This window comes from Rhinichthys klamathensis, unplaced genomic scaffold (genome assembly GCF_029890125.1).
Source record: "Rhinichthys klamathensis goyatoka isolate OS25496 unplaced genomic scaffold, OSU_Roscu_1.1 h1tg000107l_1, whole genome shotgun sequence".
Lineage (NCBI taxonomy): Eukaryota > Metazoa > Chordata > Actinopteri > Cypriniformes > Leuciscidae > Rhinichthys > Rhinichthys klamathensis.
Window position 1 is genome coordinate 1,951,515 of NW_026606645.1, and position 26,046 is coordinate 1,977,560.

General features: G+C 37.3%; 2 protein-coding genes across 2 annotated transcripts; one reads left to right on the forward strand and one right to left on the reverse strand.

Annotated features, from left to right (window-relative positions):
- Nucleotides 1-4,509: 4,509 nt before the first annotated feature.
- On the forward strand, nt 4,510-10,269 carry btbd3a (BTB (POZ) domain containing 3a). Its single transcript, XM_056253605.1, has 5 exons — nt 4,510-4,600; nt 5,246-5,441; nt 5,540-5,630; nt 8,257-8,375; nt 9,197-10,269. Exons 2-5 carry the CDS (start codon nt 5,299-5,301, stop codon nt 10,227-10,229), a joined length of 1,386 nt encoding a protein of 461 aa, XP_056109580.1. The 5' UTR covers nt 4,510-4,600; nt 5,246-5,298; the 3' UTR covers nt 10,230-10,269.
- Nucleotides 10,270-17,159: 6,890 nt separating this feature from the next.
- Nucleotides 17,160-25,049, reverse strand: esf1 (ESF1, nucleolar pre-rRNA processing protein, homolog (S. cerevisiae)). Its single transcript, XM_056253606.1, has 14 exons — nt 25,027-25,049; nt 24,027-24,471; nt 23,616-23,863; nt 21,824-21,937; nt 21,611-21,720; nt 19,986-20,138; nt 19,705-19,819; nt 19,472-19,628; nt 19,232-19,390; nt 18,294-18,418; nt 18,111-18,207; nt 17,941-18,029; nt 17,722-17,871; nt 17,160-17,563 (listed from the first exon to the last, which is right to left on the reverse strand). The coding sequence occupies exons 2-14, from the start codon at nt 24,433-24,435 to the stop codon at nt 17,258-17,260; spliced, it is 2,232 nt and encodes a 743-aa protein (XP_056109581.1). The 5' UTR covers nt 24,436-24,471; nt 25,027-25,049; the 3' UTR covers nt 17,160-17,257.
- Between the last annotated feature and the right edge of the window lie 997 nt (nt 25,050-26,046).

Sequence of the window (26,046 nt, forward strand, 5' to 3'; positions counted from 1 at the left end):
GGCCGGCGCTCCGCACACGCACATCACGCACTGCGCGTAGGGCACCAAGTGCTTGGGGGGGGCACCAAAAAATCTGGGTCGTGAAAAATCATCACAATAGGCTACTAGTATAAATAACAAATAAAAAATGTCTAAAGCATGTTAATATACAAAAGCAATACAAAAGTAATATAGGCCTAGACCAAATTAGTCGAGAAAAAGGTGAATCTCCTGTGCCAGTCTCCCTCTGGTGCCCCCCCTTCCCCACCTCCCAGTGGTCTGTTCGATTATGCCTCAATCAATGTAAAATTTGGCAGACACCGACCTCAGACATGGCCTCGCAAAGGCACCAAGAGTTGGGGGCGGAAAAAAGGAAAAAGAATAGACAGCGGAATGATACTCGCGCGTCGCTTTGCAGGTAAGACAATGTTTTAAATAAAAATGTTAGTTTTGTAGCGCGGGCGCCCTTGCGTCGTGAATGCATGTCCAGCGGGGCGTCGCTAGTAGTGCAAATGATCCGGGGCTTTTTTAGCCCTGCATGTTGAATCTTTTATTTTAACGGGGGTCCGGGGGTTTCTCGAATTTTGAAACTTGGGCTGTTTAAGATACAGTTAGTTTGTTTGAGAAGAAGAGGAAGACCGCTTAGATACGTTTTTTCGTTGTTGTTCTATGCGGATAATTTTCAAGAGGTTCATAGGCCAAGGCCCAAGGGCGACATCTGTTGGTGAAACTGCAATTAGATAAAAAAAAAAAAAAACAATCTCAGTGTATGTATATTTTCATATTCACAGAGTTGTCAAATTATTAGGGCTGGGAAAAGATTAATCGCATCCAAAATAAAAGTTTGTGTCTACATGATATATGTGTGTGTACTGTGTATAATTATTTTGTATATATAAATACACACACATGTATATATTTAAGAAATATTTGCATGTATGTACTGTATATAATTATATATAATTTATATTATATATACATTTAAATATTTTATATATAAATAACAAATATTTCTTAAATACATACATGCAAATGTGTATTTATATATATACAAAATATGCACAGTACACATATATCATTCATGTTCCAAATCTGTGTTTTTAGTAATTGTGGTGGTTTTTGGTATTTATTTATAATTTTAACCTTTATATTATTTATTTCTTTTCATATTTGGTGCCATTGTTAATGTAAAATGATTTATTTGCAGCAGTTATTTTGGAAGTAAAGAGAACCTAACTAAGAAATTCTGAATGCTTGTTATTCCTTGGGTTGGTGATTGGGAGTGGGGGGGCACCACCAAGCATTTGTGCTTAGGGCACCCAAATGGCTAGCGCCGGCCCTGGGGTCAGTGTAGATCCAGAAGACCCTGGACAAATCGCATGTGTCGCGGCAAGCGACGCGTTTGCAGCGATGATTCACCCGGCAGTCGTAAAAAATTTCTTTCCTCTCACGGTCCATAAGAGCTAATTCCTCCTCCTCCATCTACAAAGTCCGCCATTGCAAATGATCTGCAGTTTGCTAATAGCACAGGTAGTAAAAGTCACGTTGGTTGTATTGACGGAAATGAGAGGGAGGGGGAGAGGAAGCGGGAGCCGGTAAGAGGACTTTTCACGAGTGATGATATTATTGCGCGGAGTCGAAGTGCTCAAAAGCATTTGCAATGGTATTCCGCCATACAATATAATCATCAATTTTAAACGCTTAGAAAAACACAACGTTTTATTTTGTGTCACCAGCCTAGGTCGAGTTTCACTAGTCGAGTAACTGTGTTTAAATAGGGAAAACGAGGAAGTGTTTGGTCGCTTCTCTTTTTGGCCCATATTTAATGCACTGGGCTAAGCTAAGTGCTAACATAGTTTTGTGGCAATACAGAGCGATATAGTGCACGCACTGAGACGAGAGAGGTATGTATCAACTCGTCTTAGTTAAGGGAATAACATAGTTTAATATGAAAAACCGGTGGAGTATCCCTTTAAGGTGGCTAGAGAAAGAGAAAGAAACCATCTCATGCGAACACAAGGATTTAAACATCGGCGGGGCTTTTGAAAAGTGCGTGAACTCCGTGTTTTGAAGGGGTTCGAAACGGAAGAAGAGACGGCTTTTTTCTGCTGAACAAGTAAGACATTTCAATAGTTCAATCGTGTAACAGTACGTTTTCTTAATTCACACAGTTATGGAGTTTCCTTTGTTGTGCCTTTCTCGTTTTGCTATTATGGAGAATATGAATTCTGAACTACACAGGTAATCATAAAACACATTAAATTTAACATTAGTCACGCAATGCTGATGTTGTTAACATGAACAATTTGAGAACAAAGTAGGCTATAATTTGCACGGTTGCTGTAAATCACGTTGATTAAATCTAACGAAGCTTATCATGTCGAATGCTTTTCCCCCTTAGTTGGTCAGAACAAAAATGGATTTTACTTACTTGTTCAGAAGACATTTTCTTATGAAAATTCTTATGTTGGTCAAACTTTCAAAAAGTGAATCTGTGATTCTGAATGACATTATATCCACACAGCGCGGTGACTGACAGCAGCACTCGCCTCAAAGCACTGTGTTCATCCGCGCTGTTTCATGCCGATTTACAACCCACGTAAAGATGATAATTCCGCGAATCACTGCAGTTACAGATTTCGAACAGAGAGATGGCGACAAAGAGGAAAAGCTACGGACTGCAGCTTTAATGGAAAATGTTTATAGTTTGAGGTTGCTGATTGGAAACCTTTATGAACTGACTTCATTCACCAAAATTGTGTCTGAAAAGTAAAATAAGTTCTAAGAAACTGTAGCATCTGTTTGCAAATGCAATAAAATGCAGACATTTTTAAGTGTGGCGTCCAAATACTTGCCATTCTGGTTTGCATAATGTTTTAGTGTCTGCCATAACCAAATCAACCATTCCCATCCTATAAAAGCAAAGGGATCTTTTAATAAACTGATATTTCAATATGACATTTCACCAGCTTTAACACAGAAGCTTAATTTCAGACTTTATGGAAAACAAAAAGTTTGTCTTTGAATGGATCTATGAATAGAAGAGTAAACAGAGCAAGACTCCACACGAACAATTTTGCATTCAAGCCGACCATAACTACTGTAGACGGGCAAACAATGGTCATTTCCTGTGTTTAAAACCCTCTAAATAGCTTTTAAATGGCATAGAATAGGTCTGAGAGATACAAATCATTGTCCAGACAATAAAAGTGCTTGTTTACGGACCCCTTCCATTAGGTCGGTGCCTGCCGGTGTCTAACCGAGAGACCCGTTACCCAGCATCCCCCACGGCCGAGGCCTCTATAGTGTAATTAGTAAATCATTACGTAAAGCCTTTGCATCAGTGCAACAAGGGCAGCGTTGCATTCCTGTGACTGTTTTTGCTGTTAAGCTCTAGTCAAGCTGCTTTTCAGGGTCAATGTTCAGTCAGAGGTTTGCTGGCCGTGGGATTCCAGTGATGCGTCTGAATATTTGTTATTTTATCGCTAATAAGAGAGATTCTTTGCGGTCTGCGAATTTCGCGACCTGACCTCTGTTTAAGGTTGAAGATGGTTAGGATAATAGATGTCTCTGTGTAAGCAAAGGTGCAAAAGGTGCAAAAATCCAATAACCTTTTTTGTAAATGATGGCAAGAGAGACTAGATTCAAACATGCAAATTTACACTTATTTGCAACTGTACTTTAAAAACATTATTAGAAAGCCCTGGCCTTTATATATGAGCTTAATTCTTGTATTAGAATTATCCATTAATTCCCTTGTTACGGTTGGCAAACTGAAAAATTTGCTACAAATATCAAAACTCTTACATCGATGTAAGAGGACCAACTGATAATTTATATATAATGTATTTTCAGCTTGATTTTCTTCATCAACAATTAAATTTAAAGTGGGATAAATATTTAATTATGAGTTTTACAGTGCAGAATATGTGTATATATACAAAACATTACATTAAAATAGAGCAATTATAATATTATGACAAATAAAAAAACATTTACCGTAAAATATAATACAATGCAATAAAACAACAAAAAATGATGTATACCTCAATTTGGACATACGATTTCTGAAATGATTTTGGACAGACGTCATTATAACACAGACGTCATAAAAATGAGGACAGACGTCATTATAAATATAAAAAAAAGGTTATCAAATATTCTAAGACCTTGCATCGAGTGCCACCTGCTGGTCTTCATTCGCTCTATCAGCAGCAATACAAATAATATTTTATTTTCCTAATTTTTTTCTTTGGTAATTTGGGAGCAATTTTGCTTACAATATTAAAATATTTTTAGTGTGTGGGAACCAATTTTTTAGTCAACCACCACTTTTAGTCTCTAAATATTAACGTACCTCAAATAAAATATTCTAAATATTCTTGAACGGGCTGAAAATGAATAAATAATTGAATAAATGTATAAATAAAAGAATAAAGCATGAAAAGTTAGTAGTACCTACTGCTAACTCCAAGCAGTATTTACTTCTTTCTTCTTGCTCGTTTGTTTGGCGCATGCGCAGTCCGTCAGGCGGATCCTCCGATCATGGAGGATGTTGATGTGCAAACCAGCTGCAAACTTTCTTCACTCTCACGAAACCTGCTGCATTAATACGCCTCTGGTAATTACGACTATTGAGCTGTTATTGGTTGACGAGCGTTGTCATTTCGTGATGGTCTTTTAGTTTGATGTTTTGTGTGGTTTATTTTTTAGGTTTGTGAGCCCGGTGGCTGTTTTTGTTTATTTCCTGTTGCTTGCATCTGAATTCAGATTAGCATCTGTTATTGACCGATATCAAAGTATTTACTAAATGCATGTGCTTCTGGATCATTGAAACCCTCGTTTAATAATATTTGCTGCTGTTCTTTGTGTATTTGGATGATTATCGCAGCTTTAGCTGTGATTGCTAACTGTGTTTATGTGAGTCTAGCAGCAATGAATGTGAGTTAACTTCGTTTCGTATTTGAACTGTTTCTTTTTAATAACTTATACGAGTTGAAGACAGCATGCATGAGAAAAATCAAATCAAAAAGACTGTAATGACAGCTATGAGATAATGACAGTCAATAATGAAATTGTTTGCTAACAGTCATAGCCTTTACATGAAAGAAGTAAATGTATAAAAAATAAAATTAGATTTCAAGTATTTTTATATGTTGTATTAATAACATAATATGACATATTATGTTATATTATAATATCATGTTATATTATAATATCATGTTATGGTATATTAATATAATATGTTATGTTCTAATCTTTTCAGGTTGCCAGATCCTCTGCCATGAAATCCTCCTGATTAATTGACGTGTTGGTAAAATGGCCGCTGAGCTGTTTCCTGCCAAAAAACTGCCCGCTGTCACAGCCAACGCTGTCCAACAGTACCATCAGCAGAACGTCAGCAACAACAACACCATTCAGGGATGTAACTGGCAAGGCTTGTATCCCACGATCAGAGAGAGGTAATTCACTCTTTCTCTTCCACTGCCTACCCTTAGACAGCATGTGATGTTGCACCGATGGCTAAAGGGTCTTGTCATTATTCATTTGTCCCGTGCAGAAACTCAGTCATGTTCAACAACGAGCTGATGGCCGATATTCATTTCGTGGTGGGGCCTCCTGGAGGAACCCAGAGAGTGCCGGGACACAAGGTACAGAATTACCACCGTTCAGCCGTGCAACAAAAATATGGGCATCTTATCACTCCAGTTTGTTGCAGAATTGTGAATCTCATGTAAAAGTGTATGCATTTGACAGATGGCTTTTATCCAAAGCGACTTAAAGGTGCTGTATGTAACTTTTTCACTCTACTAAAGCATAAAAACAATATAATATGTTTGCAGATATTTAGGAAACATGCTAAGTTCACATACTCGTGTCTCTGAAAAACACTTCTACTGCCAGTTATATACTTATTATTACGCACACTGCCAGTTCACCCAATAGTATTTCGACACTGCGGGTTGCCAGTTGGCAGGAAACTCAGCTTGTCGCAGCCTTGGAAACGAGCAAACAAACTGGGTCGAAGATTACAGATGCCACACAACCTAAAAAGCCTCGGTATCCATCTAAAAATCTCTATGAACGTGAGCATATTAAAACGTGGATAAATCAATTCATTAACTTACAGTCTGCAAGTCTCCTAGGTTTTCGTCGTCAATTGCGCTCGCTTCTGTTGCGTGTCCCCAAACTGGCAACCCGCATGAGCGTCGAGTCTGAGGTGGAGGGGGCGGGGGAAACTACGGTCTCTGATATTTTGAATTTGGACTGCAGTACCGATTCATCTTACATACAGCACCTTTAAATTGCATTCAAGCTATACACTTTTTTTTCAATTCATGCCTCCCTTATGAATCGAACCATGCCCTTTGAATTATATATATTATATATAAGTAATATATAAATACAAGAAATTAGATTGTCCAATTAGAAATGAAGTATTAAAGTATTTTAATTAGAGATATTTACATTTCTTCAATTTTCTTAATGCAATATACAGAGGGCTTGACATTAACACCCGCCAGATGTGGGTGTATTTCAGCAGTGGCGTGTAACGCAGTCACTCCTGCTAGCCACTTTGTTTTGGTTGAATTATATATATGTATATAATTTGAATTTATATCGATACTGAAATATCTGAAACGCTTCCAATACTTATTTTCCACAGAAAACCCGCCTCTCTTCACTCACTCGTTTAATTTGCTCTAGATGAATATTCATGGTGTTACAAGGCTTGAATTTTGGCATGGGATTGTGCATAATTTTACTCAAACAGTTGAAAAAGAAAATGGATGTGTAACAGTATAATGTATCCGTCTTAAAGTGACAGCAGCCTAATATACCCGCTGCCAAATTTTTATATATATACATATACACTCACCGGCCACTTTATTAGGTACACCTGTCCAACTGCTCGTTAACACTTAATTTCTAAGCAGCCAATCACATGGCGGCAACTCAGTGCATTTAGGCATGTAGACATGGTCAAGACAATCTCCTGCAGTTCAAACCGAGCATCAGTATGGGGAAGAAAGGTGATTTGAGTGACTTTGAACGTGGCATGATTGTTGGTGCCAGAAGGGCTGGTCTGAGTATTTCAGAAACTGCTAATCTACTGGGATTTTCACGCACAACCATCTCTAGGGTTTACAGAGAATGGTCCGAAAAAGAAAAAAACATCCAGTGAGCGGCAGTTCTGTGGGCGGAAATGCCTTGTTGATGCCAGAGGTCAGAGGAGAATGGCCAGACTGGTTCGAGCTGATAGAAGGGCAACAGTGACTGAAATAACCACTCGTTACAACCGAGGTATGCAGCAAAGCATTTGTGAAGCCACAACACGCACAACCTTGAGGCGGATGGGCTACAACAGCAGAAGACTCCACCGGGTACCACTCATCTCCACTACAAATAGGAAAAAGAGGCTACAATTTGCAAGAGCTCACCAAAATTGAACAGTTGAAGACTGGAAAAATGTTGCCTGGTCTGATGAGTCTCGATTTCTGTTGAGACATTCAGATGTTAGAGTCAGAATTTGGCGTAAACAGAATGAGAACATGGAACCATCATGCCTTGTTACCACTGTGCAGGCTGGTGGTGGTGGTGTAATGGTGTGGGGGATGTTTTCCTGGCACACTTTAGGCCCCTTAGTGCCAATTGGGCATCGTTTAAATGCCACGGCCTACCTGAGCATTGTTTCTGACCATGTCCATCCCTTTATGGCCACCATGTACCCATCCTCTGATGGCTACTTCCACCATGTCACAAAGCTCTAATCATTTCAAATTGGTTTCTTGAACATGACAATGAGTTCACTGTACTAAAATGGCCTCCACAGTCACCAGATCTCAACCCAATAGAGCATCTTTGGGATGTGGTGGAACGGGAGATTCGCATCATGGATGTGCAGCCGACAAATCTGCGGCAACTGTGTGATGCCATCATGTCAATATGGACCAAACTCCCTGAGGAATGCTTCCAGCACCTTGTTGAATCTATGCCACGAAAAATTGAGGCAGTTCTGAAGGCAAAAGGGGGTCCAACCCGTTACTAGCATGGGGTACCTAATAAAGTGGCCGGTGAGTGTATATATATATATATATATATATATATATATATATATATATTCACATATATAATACATTTTTATTATTGGACATGGACATGTTGGTTACAAGTTTCATGAGATTATTAGCAAATGCAGGAATAAATAAAACTGAAAATGAGTGATGCTCATAATCTCATCTCTGTTTGCATCCATTTTGTCTCTCTCTTTTTCAGTATGTTCTGGCCGTGGGCAGTTCTGTATTTCATGCCATGTTCTACGGAGAACTGGCTGAAGATAAGGATGAGATCCGGATCCCTGATGTGGAGCCACCTTCTTTCCTTGCCATGCTAAAGTATGACTTTCAGTCTCTAGCATATACACAGCCACAAAGCTAATAAACATCAATTTAAAAGACGCAAAACTTAAATTTTGATGTCATGGGGTTTTAAAGAAAACACTAGAGAATGTATTTTTCTAATAAAATAAATATATTTGTAATATTGTATAAACTTAAATATTTTTTTTTATATTATATAAAATTATATAACAAAATGTAATTAAATAATGGAGACCACTAGTAAATATATGTATTTATTTAAATTGTATTAAACTATAATATTTTACATTTTTGTATATATTTTTAATAGAATAAATAATATAGATATAATACTATACTTTTTTCCATTACAAAAATAACAATGATGTCATTGGGTCTTTAAAGATGAAAATAGTCTGTAAACCAATAGTGAATATTTATATATTTCTATTTTATTTGAAAAGTATTTATTAATTTAATTATTGACCTTCCAAATAAAATATATTTCACTTTTTTTATTTCTCTTATTTTATTACAAAAACTCATAAATATTTCCTACAAAAAGAAACCCAAAATTTTTATGTTATGGTGTCTTTAAGGATAAAGATATAATAGGGTCCAATAGTCACTAGTGAAATGTTTTTTTTTCCCTAATATAAAAAAAAAATGTATAATGTAATTTTACAATAATTACATTTATTTATTTATAAATCTAATATGGCATTACAAATTATATTTACATTAGCATAACATTTAGAGTGAATTAACATGAATTTCAGAATGTCTGAGTATTTGGTTAGCCTTGCTTCAATGACAGCCGCATTAAGTAGGATAATAATTTTGCTCTCTGTTGTCAGGTATATCTACTGTGACGAGATCGACCTGTGTGCAGACACCGTCCTCGCCACACTGTACGCCGCCAAAAAATACATCGTTCCCCACTTGGCCCGCGCTTGCGTCAACTTCCTGGAGACGAGCCTGAGCGCTCGAAACGCCTGCGTCCTGCTCTCTCAGAGCTGCCTTTTCGAGGAGCCCGACCTCACTCAGCGCTGCTGGGAGGTCATCGACGCGCAGGCCGAACTCGCCCTCCGCTCCGAGGGGTTCTGCGACATCGACACTCAGACTTTAGAGAGCATCCTTCGGCGTGAGACGCTCAACGCCAAGGAGATGGTGGTGTTCGACGCGGCGTTGAGCTGGGCGGAGGCCGAGTGTCAGCGACAGGAGCTCCAGCCCACCATCGAGAACAAACGGCTTGTTTTGGGAAAGTCCATCTATCTGATACGGATCCCGGCGATGGCGCTTGATGATTTCGCTAACGGCGTTGCGCAGTCGGGCGTGTTGACGCTCAACGAGACCAATGATATTTTCTTGTGGTACACGGCGGCCAAGAAACCAGAGCTGAAGTTCGTCTGCAAACCACGGAAAGGGTTGACGCCGCAGAAGTGCCACCGCTTTCAGTCGTGCGCGTACCGTAGCAACCAGTGGCGGTACCGCGGGCGCTGCGACAGCATCCAGTTCGCCGTGGACAAGCGCGTCTTCATCGCCGGGTTCGGGTTGTACGGCTCCAGCTGCGGTTCGGCCGAGTACCAGGCCAAGATCGAGCTGAAGCGCCAAGGCGTGACGCTCGGCGTCGCCATCATCAAATACTTCTCCGACGGCTCCAGCAACACCTTCCCCGTGTTCTTCGAGTACCCGGTGCAGATCGAACCCGACACGTTCTACACGGCCAGCGTGGTTCTGGACGGGAACGAGCTGAGTTATTTCGGCCAGGAGGGCATGACGGAGGTCCAGTGCGGGAAGGTGACCTTCCAGTTCCAGTGCTCCTCGGACAGCACCAACGGGACGGGTGTGCAAGGGGGGCAGATACCTGAACTCATATTTTATGCTTGAGAGAGCGTCCCGTTCACAACTGATTAATCAGAAAACGTGTTTTTTTGTTCCGCTAATGAAGTGCTGCTCTGATTTTGCACAAAGGCTCCAAAAAGAATTTGATTCCTGACAGTCCTTATAGACTATATGATAAGCATTAGTGCACCTGAAAAAGAAAATTCAGTCATTTACTCACCCTCATGTCCTTCTAAATGTGTACGACTTTATTACTTCTGTAGAACAGAACCAGGTCAGGGCTGTCAGGCTTCAGAAAGGGCAAAGCAAACAAACTTTAAAACATCTTAAAAGTGGTTCATATAACTATGAACTATGTGCGCTATAATATACACTGTGAAATATACACTGCCGTACAAAAGCTTGGGTCAGTAAGATTTTTTTTTTTTTGACAGAAATTAATACTTCTATTCAGCAAAGATGCATTAAATTGATCAAAAGTGACAGTAAAAACATTCATAATGTTATAAAAGATTTCTATTCTGCTGTTCTTTTTACGTTTCTAAGAATCCTGAAAAACAATGTCATGGTTTCCATGAAAATGGAAAAGCAGCACAACTGTTTTCAACATTGATAATAATCAGAAATGTTTCTAGAGCAGCAAATCATCATATTAGAATGATTTTTTAAGGATCATGTGACACTGAAGATTGGAGTAATGATGCTTAAAATTCAGCTTTAATCAGGAATAAATTACATTTTAAAATATGTTTCAGAATATTTACTATTTTCACTGTATTGTTTATCAAATAAATGCAGTTTTGGTGAGCAGACTTCTTTCGAAAACATTTTTTTTTTTAAATTACTGAACCCAAACTGTTGAACAGTAGTGCAAGTTATTATTTGTTGACAAGTTTGTTGGTCGGTTGAGGCCCTCAAGCTCTCAAATCTATTTTCCAATCTCGCAAATTTAGTGTCAAGACGTGTCTTGCAATGTTTGACGTTGTTGAAGCCGAAGGCAATTGGTTATTGCAAGTTTTGCAGCTAAATATGATGCCAAGTTTAAATATGCAAATGAGATTGTAGGGAATGATTTTCAATGAATAGTGAATTTCCTCACAGAAAGCTATCATATAATTTCAGATCACTTGGGAAATGTTGCACAAGACAAGTCAAAGAGATGACATGAGCTTGAGCAAATGACCTAATTTTCATTTTTGTGTGACGTACAAAATAAGAGCCGAGATTTAAGGGCCGTTTACACGACACCGTTTTCAACTGAAAATGAGACATTTATACACGCTTTGACCATTCATTTACACGACAGCGGCGGTTTGGGAGCCTAAAAATTCATACTTTTGAAAGCGGGTTTTTGAAAATGATACATCGTCTCCGTGTAAACTTCAGGAATCTGGTGAAAACGGTGACATAATGCGCTTGTGTGTTATGTGGCGCGTAGTGTTACTTACAGAGGAACATCGCCATCTACTGGCCTGGCAGCAGAATACAGCGTTTTTAGTCGTTTTTCTCACGGATCCGAATGTTGTCATCTGTATTAAGAAAAAACCTTTCCGTTTTTAGTACATCGCTGTCGTGTAAACGTACCCTCAAAGTGCAAGTTTAGCATTAAATGATGTCTTATTTCAGACAGGTAACCATTATTAAAATGACCGTTATTCCTACTGAAGCGTAAATTGTTGTAATTTCTTTCTGGCTTTGGGTCAGTTTGCTGAAACGAAGCAGCGTTTTTAGTCGTTTTCCCGGATCCGTGTCAACGAAGATCGTTTGATAATATTGTAATTTTTTCGCGAAAACCACAAAGGAAAAACTTTTCCATTTTTATGGTAAATCATCGTTGACGTGTAAACGTACCCTAAGATCCACTGATTTAGCTGGATAGATCTTTGTCTCAAAGCATTCATGAAAATGACTTCAGTACAAGTCTGCTAAAAATACATGTAAATCTTAACAGTTAAACACAAATAACATCTAGATCACGTAAATCCTCATAACGGGTTCTCCTTTGGTTTTACAGGTCACATGATTGATTATTTCGTGACTGGCAACGTTTAAGCTGAATTATCATCCCGTTGTTTACCTGCTCTGACTAACAGCAGACATGTTGTGATTCTTTGTGAGAAAGATGATTTAATATCTTTAAATCTAATTTGTGAAGTCACGCGCTTGATTTATTCTACAAAATCATATTTGTATCACTTTGTGCGTTGTATCGTAATGAAACTGTATTTTACTGAACTCTAAAGTATTTGTATAATTTTTTTACTCGACACGTGAAGCACAATTTGTCCTGAAGTGTTTTGCTAAGAACTTATTTTCTCTACGTAATATTCATGTAATCCTATATTTTATAGCATTTTGGTGCAACACAATATTGTATGTTAGTGGCATGAAGTTAAAAGGGGTTTTACAAAGACTAGGAGAGAGATAGTGGGGCCGGTTAAGACAAAATCACTATTACTAATGCTCAAACTTAGATTTTATTAAAGTATTAAACTTTGGTGCACAACTCAAGGTGTTCTGACACTTTTCCAAACATTTTTTTTGCCATAAAATGGGAAGAAAAAACCCCAACCTGAAACACAAAACTCCCCTCAAGCTCTTTCAGACATACATGTCGATGTCAAACTTTAATTGCACTATTTCTCATCAAGTAGTTGTTGTTTTTAACACTGGCACAATCTAGAATCATTTCATTCTGTCTGGTTTCTCTCTTGAAATGCTCCATTGTGATCCAGACTGGAGTTACATGTTACTTGGTCAAATCAAACTTAAAATCTGCAATTTGTGCCTTTTCTGGATTGGGTCTAATGGTGTGAACTACCCAAGCCGTTCTTACATGTACACTTTATATTCCTGGACCATGAATTGAGATGTTTTTACATGCTCCGAACACTGGTCACATTCACTGGAAGTGTAAGTGTGATAAGACGTTTTCATTCATTCATTCATTCACAGCTGTGTTTAGATATACTGCACACGAGACAAGCCTGTTTCTTCTGTTATGTCGAAAATGAGGTGCCTGTGAAAGTGCCAACAGACTTATTTGAATGTGTGGGCAGCGTTTTGTGTCATTATGAATAAAGCGAACTTTAACTCCAGTTTTTACAGTCTTGTCTTTCAGTAAAAGTGTCACTGAAGTATTTTTGGCTTTGTTCAAACAGGCAGCAAAAAACGTGAGGAAAAAGTCAAGCAAAAAAAAGTAACATCTCATTACTTTCCATAAAAAGTAACTAAGTAACACAATTAGTTACTTTTAACCTGTTAACTGTCACCCCCCTTTTTTTGAATTGACATGAAAATGCACATTTCGAACATAAATGGTTGTAATTCAAGAATGCTTTGGAATATAGACGTACGATTGGTCTTGTTTTAAAGAAGACATTTGGCAGATTTATGTAGAAGTGAAATAAATTAAGAAAGTGAAACAGAAAAAAAGTTATAGAAGTTTGAGTTTATGGAAATGTACAATGTAAAAAAAAATTATTATTCATATTTTATAGAAAATATATATTTTCAAAACCTGGGCGACTCTAAAACTGCAAAAAATAAATCAAAGCCAAAAATCTGAACAAGTTGTGTTTCAAATTTTAGGTTGATATCTCCAAATATGAGCTTTCAGTGAGATTTTGTTTGGGCGCAGTACCAAACATTTTCACTAGGTCACAACCAGACTCCATTACTGCCCATATAAGGGCGCCTCCATTTCCATATGTGTTTTGAGTGATATGAACCATTATTTCCACAATTTTCATACAATTTATGAAGTAGAGATCCTATTCAGAAGTAGTATGGGAAGTTTGGCAGATTTTGATATGAATTCAACCTCTAATAAACACATACAAAGAACACGCATGTGCGTCATAGCTCGCTGCCACATCACAAATGGTGAATTTATTATTTTTTTCTTTATATTTAAACAATTTTCAGACCTTTTTTTCTAAAATAAATGAATGGATGCTATCTTTTGAACTCTTGGCATGAAAACAAACTAGGTTTCTACAATTTGTTTCATGATTTTTCATGTTCATTGCTATTTCAAAATAAAGGTCTGAACACGCCTTAGGAGTATGAAAATATTCTTGTTGCAAATTGATAAATTACGGCTCCTCTGTAATTTATTTTGAAAATCAATCACCAAATATGGAAACTAGAGATTGTAAGCTTTCAAATGATATATAGTTTGTCGATATTACTTAAAGGCACACTGCGGAACTTTTTGGCCACTAGTGGCGCTCGACCTGTAACTTTCACGTCTAGCGTCCCTAGAGGCCACAAGCTCCGCAGCACTGTCGCAAAAGTCAACCGGTCCGCCTATAGACAGTGGGTCAGCTTCCCGTGTCTTTAGATCAGTGGTTCTCAATCTTGGTCCTAGGGAGCCACTGCTCTGCACATTTTATATGTCTCCTTTATCTGACACACCCACTTCAGTTAATAAAGCTCTTTCCTAACGAGCTGATGATCTGAATCAGGTGTGTTAAATGAGGGAGACATACAAACTGTGCAGAGCAGTGGCTCCCTAGGACCAGGATTGAGAACCACTGCTTTAGATTATGTGTGCTTGCAGTGTTTGAGGCGGGCAGCCTGGCCGCGGTCGATTCCCTTATAGCAGTCTGCTGAGAGAGAGCGAGCGGGGCGAGCCCCGTGGGGCTTATGGTGTGTTCACACCGAACGCGAATAGAGCGTCAAATACGCGTCTAGTTAGACGCTTGAACATTCGCTCGAGTTCAAATATTTCAACTTGCGCGGAAGACATTCGCGGCAAACGCGTCGCCCAATTCGCGTCATTCGCAACGCCTGGCGCGAATGATGCGTCTATTCGCGTCTTTGCATTGACTTTGTATGTAATCTACTCGCGGAAATAATTAAATTCGCGTTCGGTGTGAACACACCATTAGTGCTAACATGTCTGTGAGTGAATGTGGGCGCGGGACGGCGGGCACATTTACTGCACTAAAAACACCGTCGGCCTGAGCTGACTGTAAGCTATGTGTGTTGGTTTCGTTTTACAGAAACCGTGGGACATGTTGTCTGTAGTGTTTGTGGGCACTGAGTCGTGGGAACGTTCACTACATTTAATGTAGCAGCTACATTTGACATGAGTCGATTTTATTTGTTCGAGCCCTGCACTGTGGCGGGCTGTGTTTGTGTGTAGAAATGAACAATGGGCTGTGGGCATTTTATTACACTCATAACACCATCGGCTGTGGCCGGAATACCAGACAATACTACACTGCTTATATGATTTATCTGTGTCACCTTGGAAACGGCATTTGTGTGCAGGCAAGCGTTAGCATCGGTCGGGCACCCATCCTCCTCCTGTAGCTCCATAGACGTGTAACGTTAGCTCACGCCAGCGAGCGAACGCTGGACCAATGGTGATCCTCGTCCTGGCTTTTCATTTGTCACTATGCCCTTTTCTTTTTTTTAGTGTCCTCTGACAAAACCTTTGCCTTCTTCCTTGTAGCTGTTGGTTCGGCCATGACAAAAACATACAGACGGCAATCAAACGCGAGTTGAGCACTCACGTCAGAATCTGAGGAAGTTGTGGGTGGTGGGGGAAGTGACGTATGCCGTAAAGCGGTCGAATTTTGTAGTTCTTTTTGTGCTCGGGTTCCTACCCGAACCCCGAAGTTACATAGTGCTAGTAAAAGCGATACAGACACCTTCAGGCTACGGCAGACGTGTCATTCAACCTATTGTAAGTCGATGTACCATCTCAATGGGTTTTGGTAATATATTATAAAGGTTGAAAAGTTCCACAGTGTGCCTTTAAGGTTTTAACTAAGATATTATTGTTTTAAAAATATAATGGCAAACGTCCCACCTGTGGGACGGTGACAGTTAAGTTATTAAGGGAGTAAGGGCTCGTTCACACAGAACGCGTTTTTGCTTTGAAAAATGAGTGTCAGACGCGTTTTTTTAATGTTCATAAGCTACATGTTAAAGCCCAAATGCCGAGATTTTGATAGCAAGCGGCAAAAAAATGCAATCAAAGTCGTGCATGCGTCATTTTTTATGGAGTATGTACACACACGTAAATTAGGAGACGAACTTTAGTCTATAACTCCTAAACGAAATGAGATATTTTCACCAAATGTGAAAATATTTTTGTGTATTTTTGGGCACACTCTGAGGACACACAAAAAAAGAGGTGGGACTACACCACTCGTTGGTGCTATAATTGAACTAACACTATTGAACTTAGTCTGAACTTCAAAATTGACATTCAGTGTGAGTGTCTGTCTCAGTTGCTATCAGTCCATTATGACATTGGTGTACCTTAAAAAAAAAAAGGCCGTCATTTTAATTACAAAATGACAAAAAAGATCCAAAGCTGTAACTGCAGGGGTTTTAGTTTACGAACGCATTGGCATATCGTTACAAAACTCGGTATGTTTCTTCGGCACCATGCCCTGAAGGTACTCAATTTTCAGAAAAAAATTGTAATGAAATTATATTTCAAGCAATTATATCTCATTACAACTCAATATATTTATGGGTTGTCAACCTTTTTGCTCAAAATTGTCCCCAAATGTCTTTATTGCCTAATTTGTGCAGCTGGTCTGCTGCTTCGTTGTTTGCTTCTGTTGTGCTCGGCCCTGATAATTGCTGCTTGCAGCTATATTTTATATCTTTTGCTGTAGTGCGTAGGAAATATTAGTTTACATTTCCAAACACTCCTTTTGCCATTAATTGTAATAATCCAGTGAGATTTTTGTATGCACAAGGAGTCTGACAACAGCCGGTATGAGCTGATCTCACCATCATCGTGACGACGAAACTGAGACAAAACTGCGGCAACGTCTCCGAGACACTGGAAGAAACTACATTATAAAAAATAATATATCAAAAACTGTGTTCGGCAGAATAACAATTTCAGTGAAAAACCCATGATGTTTGGTCCAAAAACAGCAGATCAACCATGAAAGTCTGAATCGATGTTTAATGATTTTGAACTAGGAGATTATTTTATAGCAGCACTAATATTGCAAACAAAATATGAAGTTTATTATCAAACAGCTTTTCATTTTGTCTTCTATTAGGCAAAGCAAAAAGACACTCTCGTTCTCAGTCTACTTTGTCTTTTGTCTCTTGCGCTCTTGAAACTGTTGAGTTTTGTTCTTGATGGATTTGACAAGCAGTGATAAATTGGGGTCCATGACTTTAGAGGCGGATGAAGTCTCTGCTGTGATCTTCTTCTGTGTGGCTCTGCTCTTCAGCGTCTCCTCCTGACTCTGGTGCTCCTCCTCTCTGCGCCGCAGTTTCTCCTCTAAGATGCTCTGCGTTGCTTTGGTCTTCTTGTAGGCCGGGTCGGACGGGTCCAGGTTGTAAAGATGGGACGTGAACATAGACTGGAAGCGCGGGTCGTGAACGTCCACCTGGAGAACCATGGCAGAGTTAGTTTGATTCATTTTACAGAATCAGTTCAGAGAATCGATTCAAAACTCTGATTCAGTGAGTCACACACATGCACACAAAAAACGAATCTTTTCTCTCCTGAAAATCTAGAGCGAAAGTGATGTTTTGAGACTCTGACCTTGAAGTCGTCGTTCTCCAGTGGCGTGTCGCTCTTCAGGAGCTTCTTCCTCTTCTTCTTGCTCAGGTTCTGGTGCTCTACGATCTTGTCGTAGTTGAAATGTTTGTGCTTGTCATCTTCGTCGTCAGCCATCAGCAGCTCCATCTCAGCCTGGAGATCACGACACAGTTGGTAATCATGATACATTACCCAGAAACACACGTCGTGACAGAAACCTACCCTCCGTCTCTCCAGCTCTTCCCGTTCTTCTGGTGTCCTCTCCTCATCCTTCTTCCTGCTCTTCTTGTTCTTTTTGTTTTCCAGGGATGCTGCAATAGAATTGACCTCATGGTTTAATCTCCCTCATGTTGAAAGTGTTGAAGTGTGAGGGGAATAAAGCGCAGGCTAACCTGTCGCGCCGAGCTCCTCTGTGAAGAAGGGGTCGTTGAGGTCAACATTAGCAGGAAGTTCGTCATCACTGATCCCAGGCTCCGCCTCCAGCGCGTCCTGCACCAGAAAGACGGTGTGTGAGTGAGTCAGAGGCACAGAAATGAAGGGCAAACGGAATGATTATTTCTCAGTAACACGGTTACCTTCTTTCCTTTCCTCTTCTCTTTCTTTTTCTCCTTTTTCTTCTGCAGATATTCCTCCCACGGAGACAGTATATCTTTGCCCAACATTTTCTTCTTCACAAGCTTCTCAGTTGTTTCTTTCAGTCCTAAAAACAATCAAATAACATAAACGTTAACATACAGTATATATAATATATATATATATATATATATTTTTATAGTTTATATTTACTTTATATATATAAAAATTATTTTATATGATATATTTTGTTTACACATTTATGTACATATTATATTTACTTAAAATATATATTATATTAATAATATAATTATAAACAATTATAATATATATAATGAATACTATCAAATAAATATATATATATACATATTCTATAATTATATATATAATTATCATATATTTATTTTGTTTGTAATAGTTTATATTTACATACATACACACATACATATATAATATGTGTGTTTATATATACACAATTAAAAACATAAAAATGTCTAGTCATAAAGCATTTTTATATATGTATATATTATTATGTTCATTTTACATTATATATTTTATTCACACATTCATGTACATATTTATTATATTTACTTAAAATATATATTATAAATAATATAATTATAAACAATTATATATATATATATATTACTATATAATATTATTAAACATAAAAAAAAACTTATATATAATACTATGCTTATATATAATTAAACAATAATACATTGAGAATCGTTTTCTACAATCATTAAAACATAATTATTTTATATATTTTTTGCATTTTATTAAATGAAATATATTTATTATAATATTAATAATATAACATTAATAGGTGTAAAATAATGTAAAATATGTTCTTTTAAAAATAAAGTAATATTAAAAAATAATATAAAACATAACACTTAATCAACTTTTTAGGTGAGGAGGAGAGCATCTCTGATACCTGGTACCCATGTGATCTCCATGTCCATGGCGTCATCATTCCCCTTGTCTTTGTCCTGAATGCTCTTCAGTAGATCTCTGTATTTAGCGATCTGCTCTGCGCTCTTCTTCCCCTTACTGGCCTTCTTCTCCTCAGGAAGAGGCTGAGCCGGCTCCTCAGCTGAACATTCAAGACAACAGAACATTTCAAAGACAGCCAGACTTACAAGTTCACCTGCACAAGGAGAAAGTCCTCACTAACCTTCCGTCTGTTTCTCCTCCTCCTCCTCCTCCTCTTCTTCCTCACTGGAGGAGGCCAGGTAAGCCTTGAAGTCCATGTCCAACAGCTCGTCCTTATTGAACTTCCGGCAGAGAGCAGTGACCCGGTCATGATCCGTTTCATCCCACGTCAGCTCGACCTGATGACGCACAGCAGACGTTACTGCACACCGAGTTCAGGCGCTAGGATCTCGTGTAGTGTTCAGTGTGACAGACCTTGGCTGTGGTGGTGGCCGCCGATGTGAAGAGCTTGGGCTTGTAGGAACCGTAATCCACATCGGTCGCTCTGTCCTTCGGCTCATCGTCAAACGTCACGTCATCAGGGATGAACCTGGAAAATGACACAAACATGATGGATTTAAAAAAAAAAAATCAAGTGCTAAGTTCTTAGAAATGTAATCAGATTTGTATTCTTGATGGTTTCAGTTTTAAACAGCATTTATACGATTCTCAGCCGAGGTTTTGTTTGAGTGTCTCTGGGACCGTGAGGGACTCACCGCAGGTCGATCATGGAGCAGCTGCTCTCGTACTCGAGGCCGTCACACTCCTCGTAAATCTTCACCGCCGTTTCCACGGACTCACACTCCACCACGGCGTAGTAATACCTCAGACGCTTGAACTGATAGTCACGCACTTTCTCCCGGCAGATCCTGAAAACACATGGAAGACCTTCATCGTAAAACACTGAGCTGAACTGGTTCAAATGAGGGTTCCTCTTAATGGAAAAATATAATACTGTCCTTTAAAATCATTCAGAGTGAATATAAAAATAGAAGACATGAAATATTATCAAAAGGGTGAAAAATACAGTGATAAACAATGCCATTCAAAAGTTTGGGTGTTTTTTTAAACAACTCTCTTATACTCAAAACTATGGAAGCTTGTTTCCGCCACAGAATGAAAAATAAAAAAGTAATTGCGACTTTTTATCTCACAATTCTGACTGTTTTTTTCTCACAATTGCGAGTTTACATCTCGCAATTCTGACTTTATTTCTCAGAATTGCGAGATATAAAGTCAGAATTGATTGGTTTAAGTCGCAATTGTGTGTTGTAAAGTCAGAATTGATTGATATAAAGTCGCAATTGCGTGTTGTAAAGTCAGAATTGCGTGAAATAAAGTCGCAATTGCGTGTCATAAAGTCAGAATTGCGAGATATAAAGTCGAAATTGCGTGTTGTAAAGTCAGAATTGTGAGATATAAACTATTCTGAGAGGAAAAAAGTTAGTCTTTTATTTTTCCTTAGAATTGGCCTGATAACTCGCAATTGCGAGTTTATATCTCACAATTCTGGGAAAGATGTCAGAATTTAGAGACATAAACTCGCAATTATGTGTTATAAAGTCAGAATTGCGAGATGTAAACTCGCAATTGTGAGAAAAAAAGTCAGAATTGTGAGATAAAAAGTCAAAATTCTGTCTTTTTTTCTCGCAATTGCGACTTTATTTCTCAGAATTGCGACTTTATATCTCGCAATTGCGACTTTATTTCTCAGAATTGCGACTTTATATCTCGCAATTGCGACTTTATTTCTCACAATTCTGACTTCATATTTCGCAATTGTGAGATAAAAAGTTGCAATTATTATTATTATTTTTTAAATTCAGTGGCGGAAACAAGCTTCCATACAAAACAGTTGCATTTATATGATCAAAAATACAGTAATATTGTGAAATATTATTACAATTTAAAATAACTTTTCTATGTGAATATGTTGTAAATTGTTATTTATTCCTGTGATCAAAGCTGAATTTTCAGCATCATTACTCCAGTCTTCAGTGTCACATGATAACTTGATTAATTTCAATGAAAAATTAATTACTGACCCAAACTTCTTGAACGGCATTACAGCTAAAAGCGTTTGATCACTTTTTGTATCTATCAATGTATCATGCAACACAGCAAACACACTACTCTGATAACCATAAAAACACACAGCACTGGGTGAAAAAGTCACATTTTAATCAGACTGAAATATTTGTATAGTCCTTGAATGAATTAGAAGTATGTTTTAAATCAGTGTCCGGTATATGTAAGAGAAATTTTTTGTCTCTAAGTCTGTTTGCAATGCATTCTGGTACTGGCCTCAGTAGTGTACTGTAAACCCCAATAAGAGCGGTACCTTTGCTCCTCTGTGTCTGCGTCGGGGTCGTCCGGGAGGCCGGTGAGCTCCAGCGGACCCTGGGTCTGTTCTGCACTCATCCTCTCCTTCCCAAACTCAGACGGGTAGATCTGACAAATGCATGACAACCATTCAGACTCACAGCTGCAGCGCGAACGGAAATGATCAAGGGATTGTGGGAGGAGCCAGAGCAGGAAGAGAAGGGACCGTTACCGTTACAGACAGCACTACGCCTTCTTTGGGCTTAAACGAATTGAAGAGAGCCAGCAGATCTTTAGCTTTCAGTCTGTCCCAGTCAATGTTACAAACTGCCAACCGCTGCGAAGTCTAAACACAGAAAATAACACACGATACATGATGTATAAATACATTTTTAAAGTAACTCTTTTAATTGCATTATTAAAAAAATAATAATTTGGTGGGGAAAATGTGTTATTTTTTATTTGTATTATCAATTTTAATATAATATGTTAAATATATTACATATAACACAAAAAATATTAAATATAATTTTCATTTAATAAATATACAAATGTTCAAAAGTATGATATCAGTAAGATTTTTCTTTAAACAAAATTAATACTTTTATTTAGCAAGGATGCATTAAATTGATCAAAAGTGACAGTAAAGACTGAAAATACATTTATGATGTTACTAAAGATTTTCTATTTCACATAAATGAAGCAGCACTTTCATTTCCAGGATATGAATACTTGATATCAACAATTACATTTTCACTAGTTAAAATTATAATTATTGATATCAGTAATAATATTTCTACTAGTAACAATAGCAATTTTTGATATCAGGAATTACATTTTCTCTAGTAACAATGCTAATTCTTGACATCAACATTTACATTTTCACTAGTTAAAATGATAATTCTTGATATCAACAATTGAATTGCAACTAGTAAAAACTATAATTCTTGATATCTGTAATTGTATTTTCACTAGTGAAATGTCACCATAGGCTGCCATTCAAAATCAATTCTTGATATCAAGAATTTATTTCTTACTAGTTGAAATTCCAATTTCACATATCAGAAATACAATTCTTACTAGTAAAAACCTTTATTTTTGATATCAAGAATTCAATTGTCACTAGTTGAAATGTCTATTCTTGATATCAACAATTGAATTGCTACTAGTAACAATGTTCATTTTTTATATCAATAATTCAATTTTCACTAGTGACAATGTTAATTTCTGATATCATGAATGTGATTGTTACTAGTAAGAAAGACATTTTAGATATCTGAAATAATATTGATATCAGAAATACATTTTCAGATATCAAAAATGAAAATTTTTACTAGTAGCAATTCAGTTGTTGATATCAAGAATATACATTTAGACTAGTGATAATTTAATTATTGATATCAGGAAATCGCATTTTTACTAGTAATAATGTAATTATTGATATCAAAAATTATATTTCTACTAGTAAGAAATCAATTCTTGATATCAACAATTGATTTTGAATGGCAGTCTATGGTGACATTTCACTAGTGAAACTACAATTGTTGATATCAAGAATTACATTTTTGATATCAATAATTCAATTGTTGATATCAAGAATTTAATTGTTGATATCAAAAAATGTAATTGTTGATATCAAAAATGTAATTGTTGATATCAACAATTCATATCCTGGAAATGAATAAAAGTTAAAACGGCTTGCCATACTGCACAACTGTTTTCAACATTGATAATAATCAGAAATGTTTCTTGAGCATCAAATCATCATATTAGAGTGATTTCTGAAGGATCATGTGACACTGAAGACTGGAGGAATGATGCTGAAAATACAGCTTTGCATCACAGGAATAAATTACATTTGAAAATATATTCAAATAGAAACCAGTTATTTACAATTCTAATAATATTTCACAATATTACAGTATTTTTGATCAAATAAATGCAGCCCTGGTGAGCAGAAGAGGCTAAAAAATGTGAACGATAGTGTGTGTTATTACTAATAAAGTGTTTGGATGAAATCTCACATTGTCACCGCGTGGAGCATCTTTACACATCTCTCCCCAGTCATGCTCAATCTCCTCTTCCTCCAACTCATCGTCATCATCATCATCTTCATCAGAGCTGGTCTCAATGTTACCCTTCCCTCTGGCCAGATCAGGTCCTTTCTCGTCATCTTCATCTGACTCGCTCTCATCATCCTCATCGTCATCATCTTCACCTTCAGAAGAACCACCTTCTTCATCCTCTTCAACACCAGATCTCTCATCTTCATCTGATAAAACCAATAAAAGTGGTCTCAATCCATAAATAACATAAACGAACACCCCTCAAGTATATATATATAAACATACTTATCAAAATGACATTATGATCGATCCAAAACAAACAATATGCAAAACAAAAACAGTTACATAAATTCAATAAATCAGCAGTACCTTCTTCAAACACTCTCACTCCCTTTATCAGCGGCTCTTTGGTTTTCTTCGCTTCTTGTGACTTCAGGACCTTCTCGGCTTCTTCTTCCTCTTCAGATTCATCACTCTCATCTTCATCCTCAACCTGAGGTTCCTCTTCCGCTTTCTCTGTGTTTTCCGTCTTCTCGCCCTCCTCTTCGGAGTCAGAGAGCTTGTAGAAGCGCTTGAGGTCCTCGGTGGTCGTGTGGTTGACGGGTCGTCCGCGTTTATCCACTGTGTACTTCAGCTTGAAGCGCTGGTCGTGGAACATGGACTGGAAGCGCTCGTCGATCTTGACCTTGCGCTCTCTGTTGGGCATCTCCCAGAAGCGAGGGTCCTTTTTAACCTTGGAGAAGCGGTCGTCGCCGCTCGCAGTGTTTTTGGAAGCCATGGTGATTATTTGGAAGAACCGAGTGAAAGTATTAACCTGTGGAGAAAACACAAAAGAGGTTCACTTCTGGTTCATGTGAAACCAGAATTATTTGAATTACCTGTCAATGTATATCCATTTAAAGAAATGTCACGAAATATTTCTTACACAGACAGCCCAAAATAATGTGGTTCTTGAGTGTTTTCTTTATAGTGAAATAAACGAAATCAACTACTGATTTTAACAAGTGATGTTACAGCAAAACAAACGGACAAATAAGAAAAAATAGGGTAGAGTGGGGCTAGTTGTCAATGTTTACTGCTGTACTTATTAGTGTAGATTTATTTTTAATTTTCAATTACAGAGTATTGTATTTTATAATGTATACTTGTCAATAGGCTATATGCATGCTCTTTTTTTTTGGTTTTGTATTTATGTTTACAGTGTGTGTGTGATTTACACAGCACACATTTTGTTCCATTGTATAGGACTGTAATGACAAACTAAAACATTGAGCATGCCGTTCATTTACAGCAGAGGACACGAGACAAGAATTCGGCACAAAACGGACTCCACAACAAATAAAACAGTTATTTAAAGGCCAATACTGACCTACTGGTTTTTCGTGCGATGTCGCGTAGCTCCACACGTGTTTTCCCGTGATGCTTCACTGCTTCACTACTTCCGTGACCTCTTTGAAACCCCGCCTTCTTTTACCTACGGCGCGTCGAAAAGTTCAAAACACACCAGACGCGAGCACTGTGTGGGAAGCTGAGGAAGGGTTATTGTACTTCATTTAAAACAGTTAAAAATAATAATAATAATAATAATAATAAAGAATTTTCGTTATTTGAAATAAAATAAACATTGAAATAAAACAAAATAAAAACAACTTAAACATTTTCAGGTAGTTGCCTAAGTAATATTTTCTCGTTTTCATTTAGTTTTAATTGTACTAAAATAACTAAAACTATGACTGATATGAAAAATACATATAATAACTTTATTGACATATTTAGAAAAACTAACAGCGAAATCACAAAAACTTTAAACAAAATTGAAATACAAACCGAAAATATAAAAATTTAAATTAATTCAAAATATTAGTAAAACTACAATAGATAAGCTACTAAAATAACACTGATTTGTCTAATCGAGCTTGAAGCTGGAAATATATAAATAAACGTACAAATAAGAAAATCTTCGGTCAATTCCCTTATTCATCATCAGTTGTAAATCACAAAATATAAACACAACTTTTAAATATCATTAATATTACTATTAGCGATATTGGTATTATAACCTTTAAAGAATAAAAAAAATAGTCTGAAATAAAGTCACACTTTTTATGTGTGTCAATTGTTCTGTATATTTAGACGTTTTCCCTTTGCTTTTCATTGTCTAATAGAATAGAGTAGAATAAAACAGAATAGAATAAAACAGAACAGAACAGAATAGAATAGAATAAAATAAAATGAAATAAAATAGAATAGAATAGAATAGAATAGAATAGAATAGAATAGAATAGAAATTTTTGGTTAAACAATCGCTTTAAACTGACTCCGGTCCATGTTCCAGTCCAGTATGATGTTTGATCCATTCCACATTTCACCTCATATCTCCCTGTGGCGT

Coding starts and splice junctions, on each gene's coding strand:
- esf1 (XM_056253606.1), bottom strand. CDS start 24,435: ATGGCTTCCAAAAACACTGCGAGCGGCGACGACCGCTTCTCCAAGGTT. Junction 21,721..21,823: donor GCGTAGTGCTGTCTGTAACG/GTAACGGTCCCT, acceptor TGCATTTGTCAG/ATCTACCCGTCTGAGTTTGG. Junction 18,030..18,110: donor AGAGGAGCTCGGCGCGACAG/GTTAGCCTGCGC, acceptor ATTCTATTGCAG/CATCCCTGGAAAACAAAAAG.
- btbd3a (XM_056253605.1), top strand. CDS start 5,299: ATGGCCGCTGAGCTGTTTCCTGCCAAAAAACTGCCCGCTGTCACAGCC. Junction 5,442..5,539: donor TATCCCACGATCAGAGAGAG/GTAATTCACTCT, acceptor TGTCCCGTGCAG/AAACTCAGTCATGTTCAACA. Junction 8,376..9,196: donor TCTTTCCTTGCCATGCTAAA/GTATGACTTTCA, acceptor CTCTGTTGTCAG/GTATATCTACTGTGACGAGA.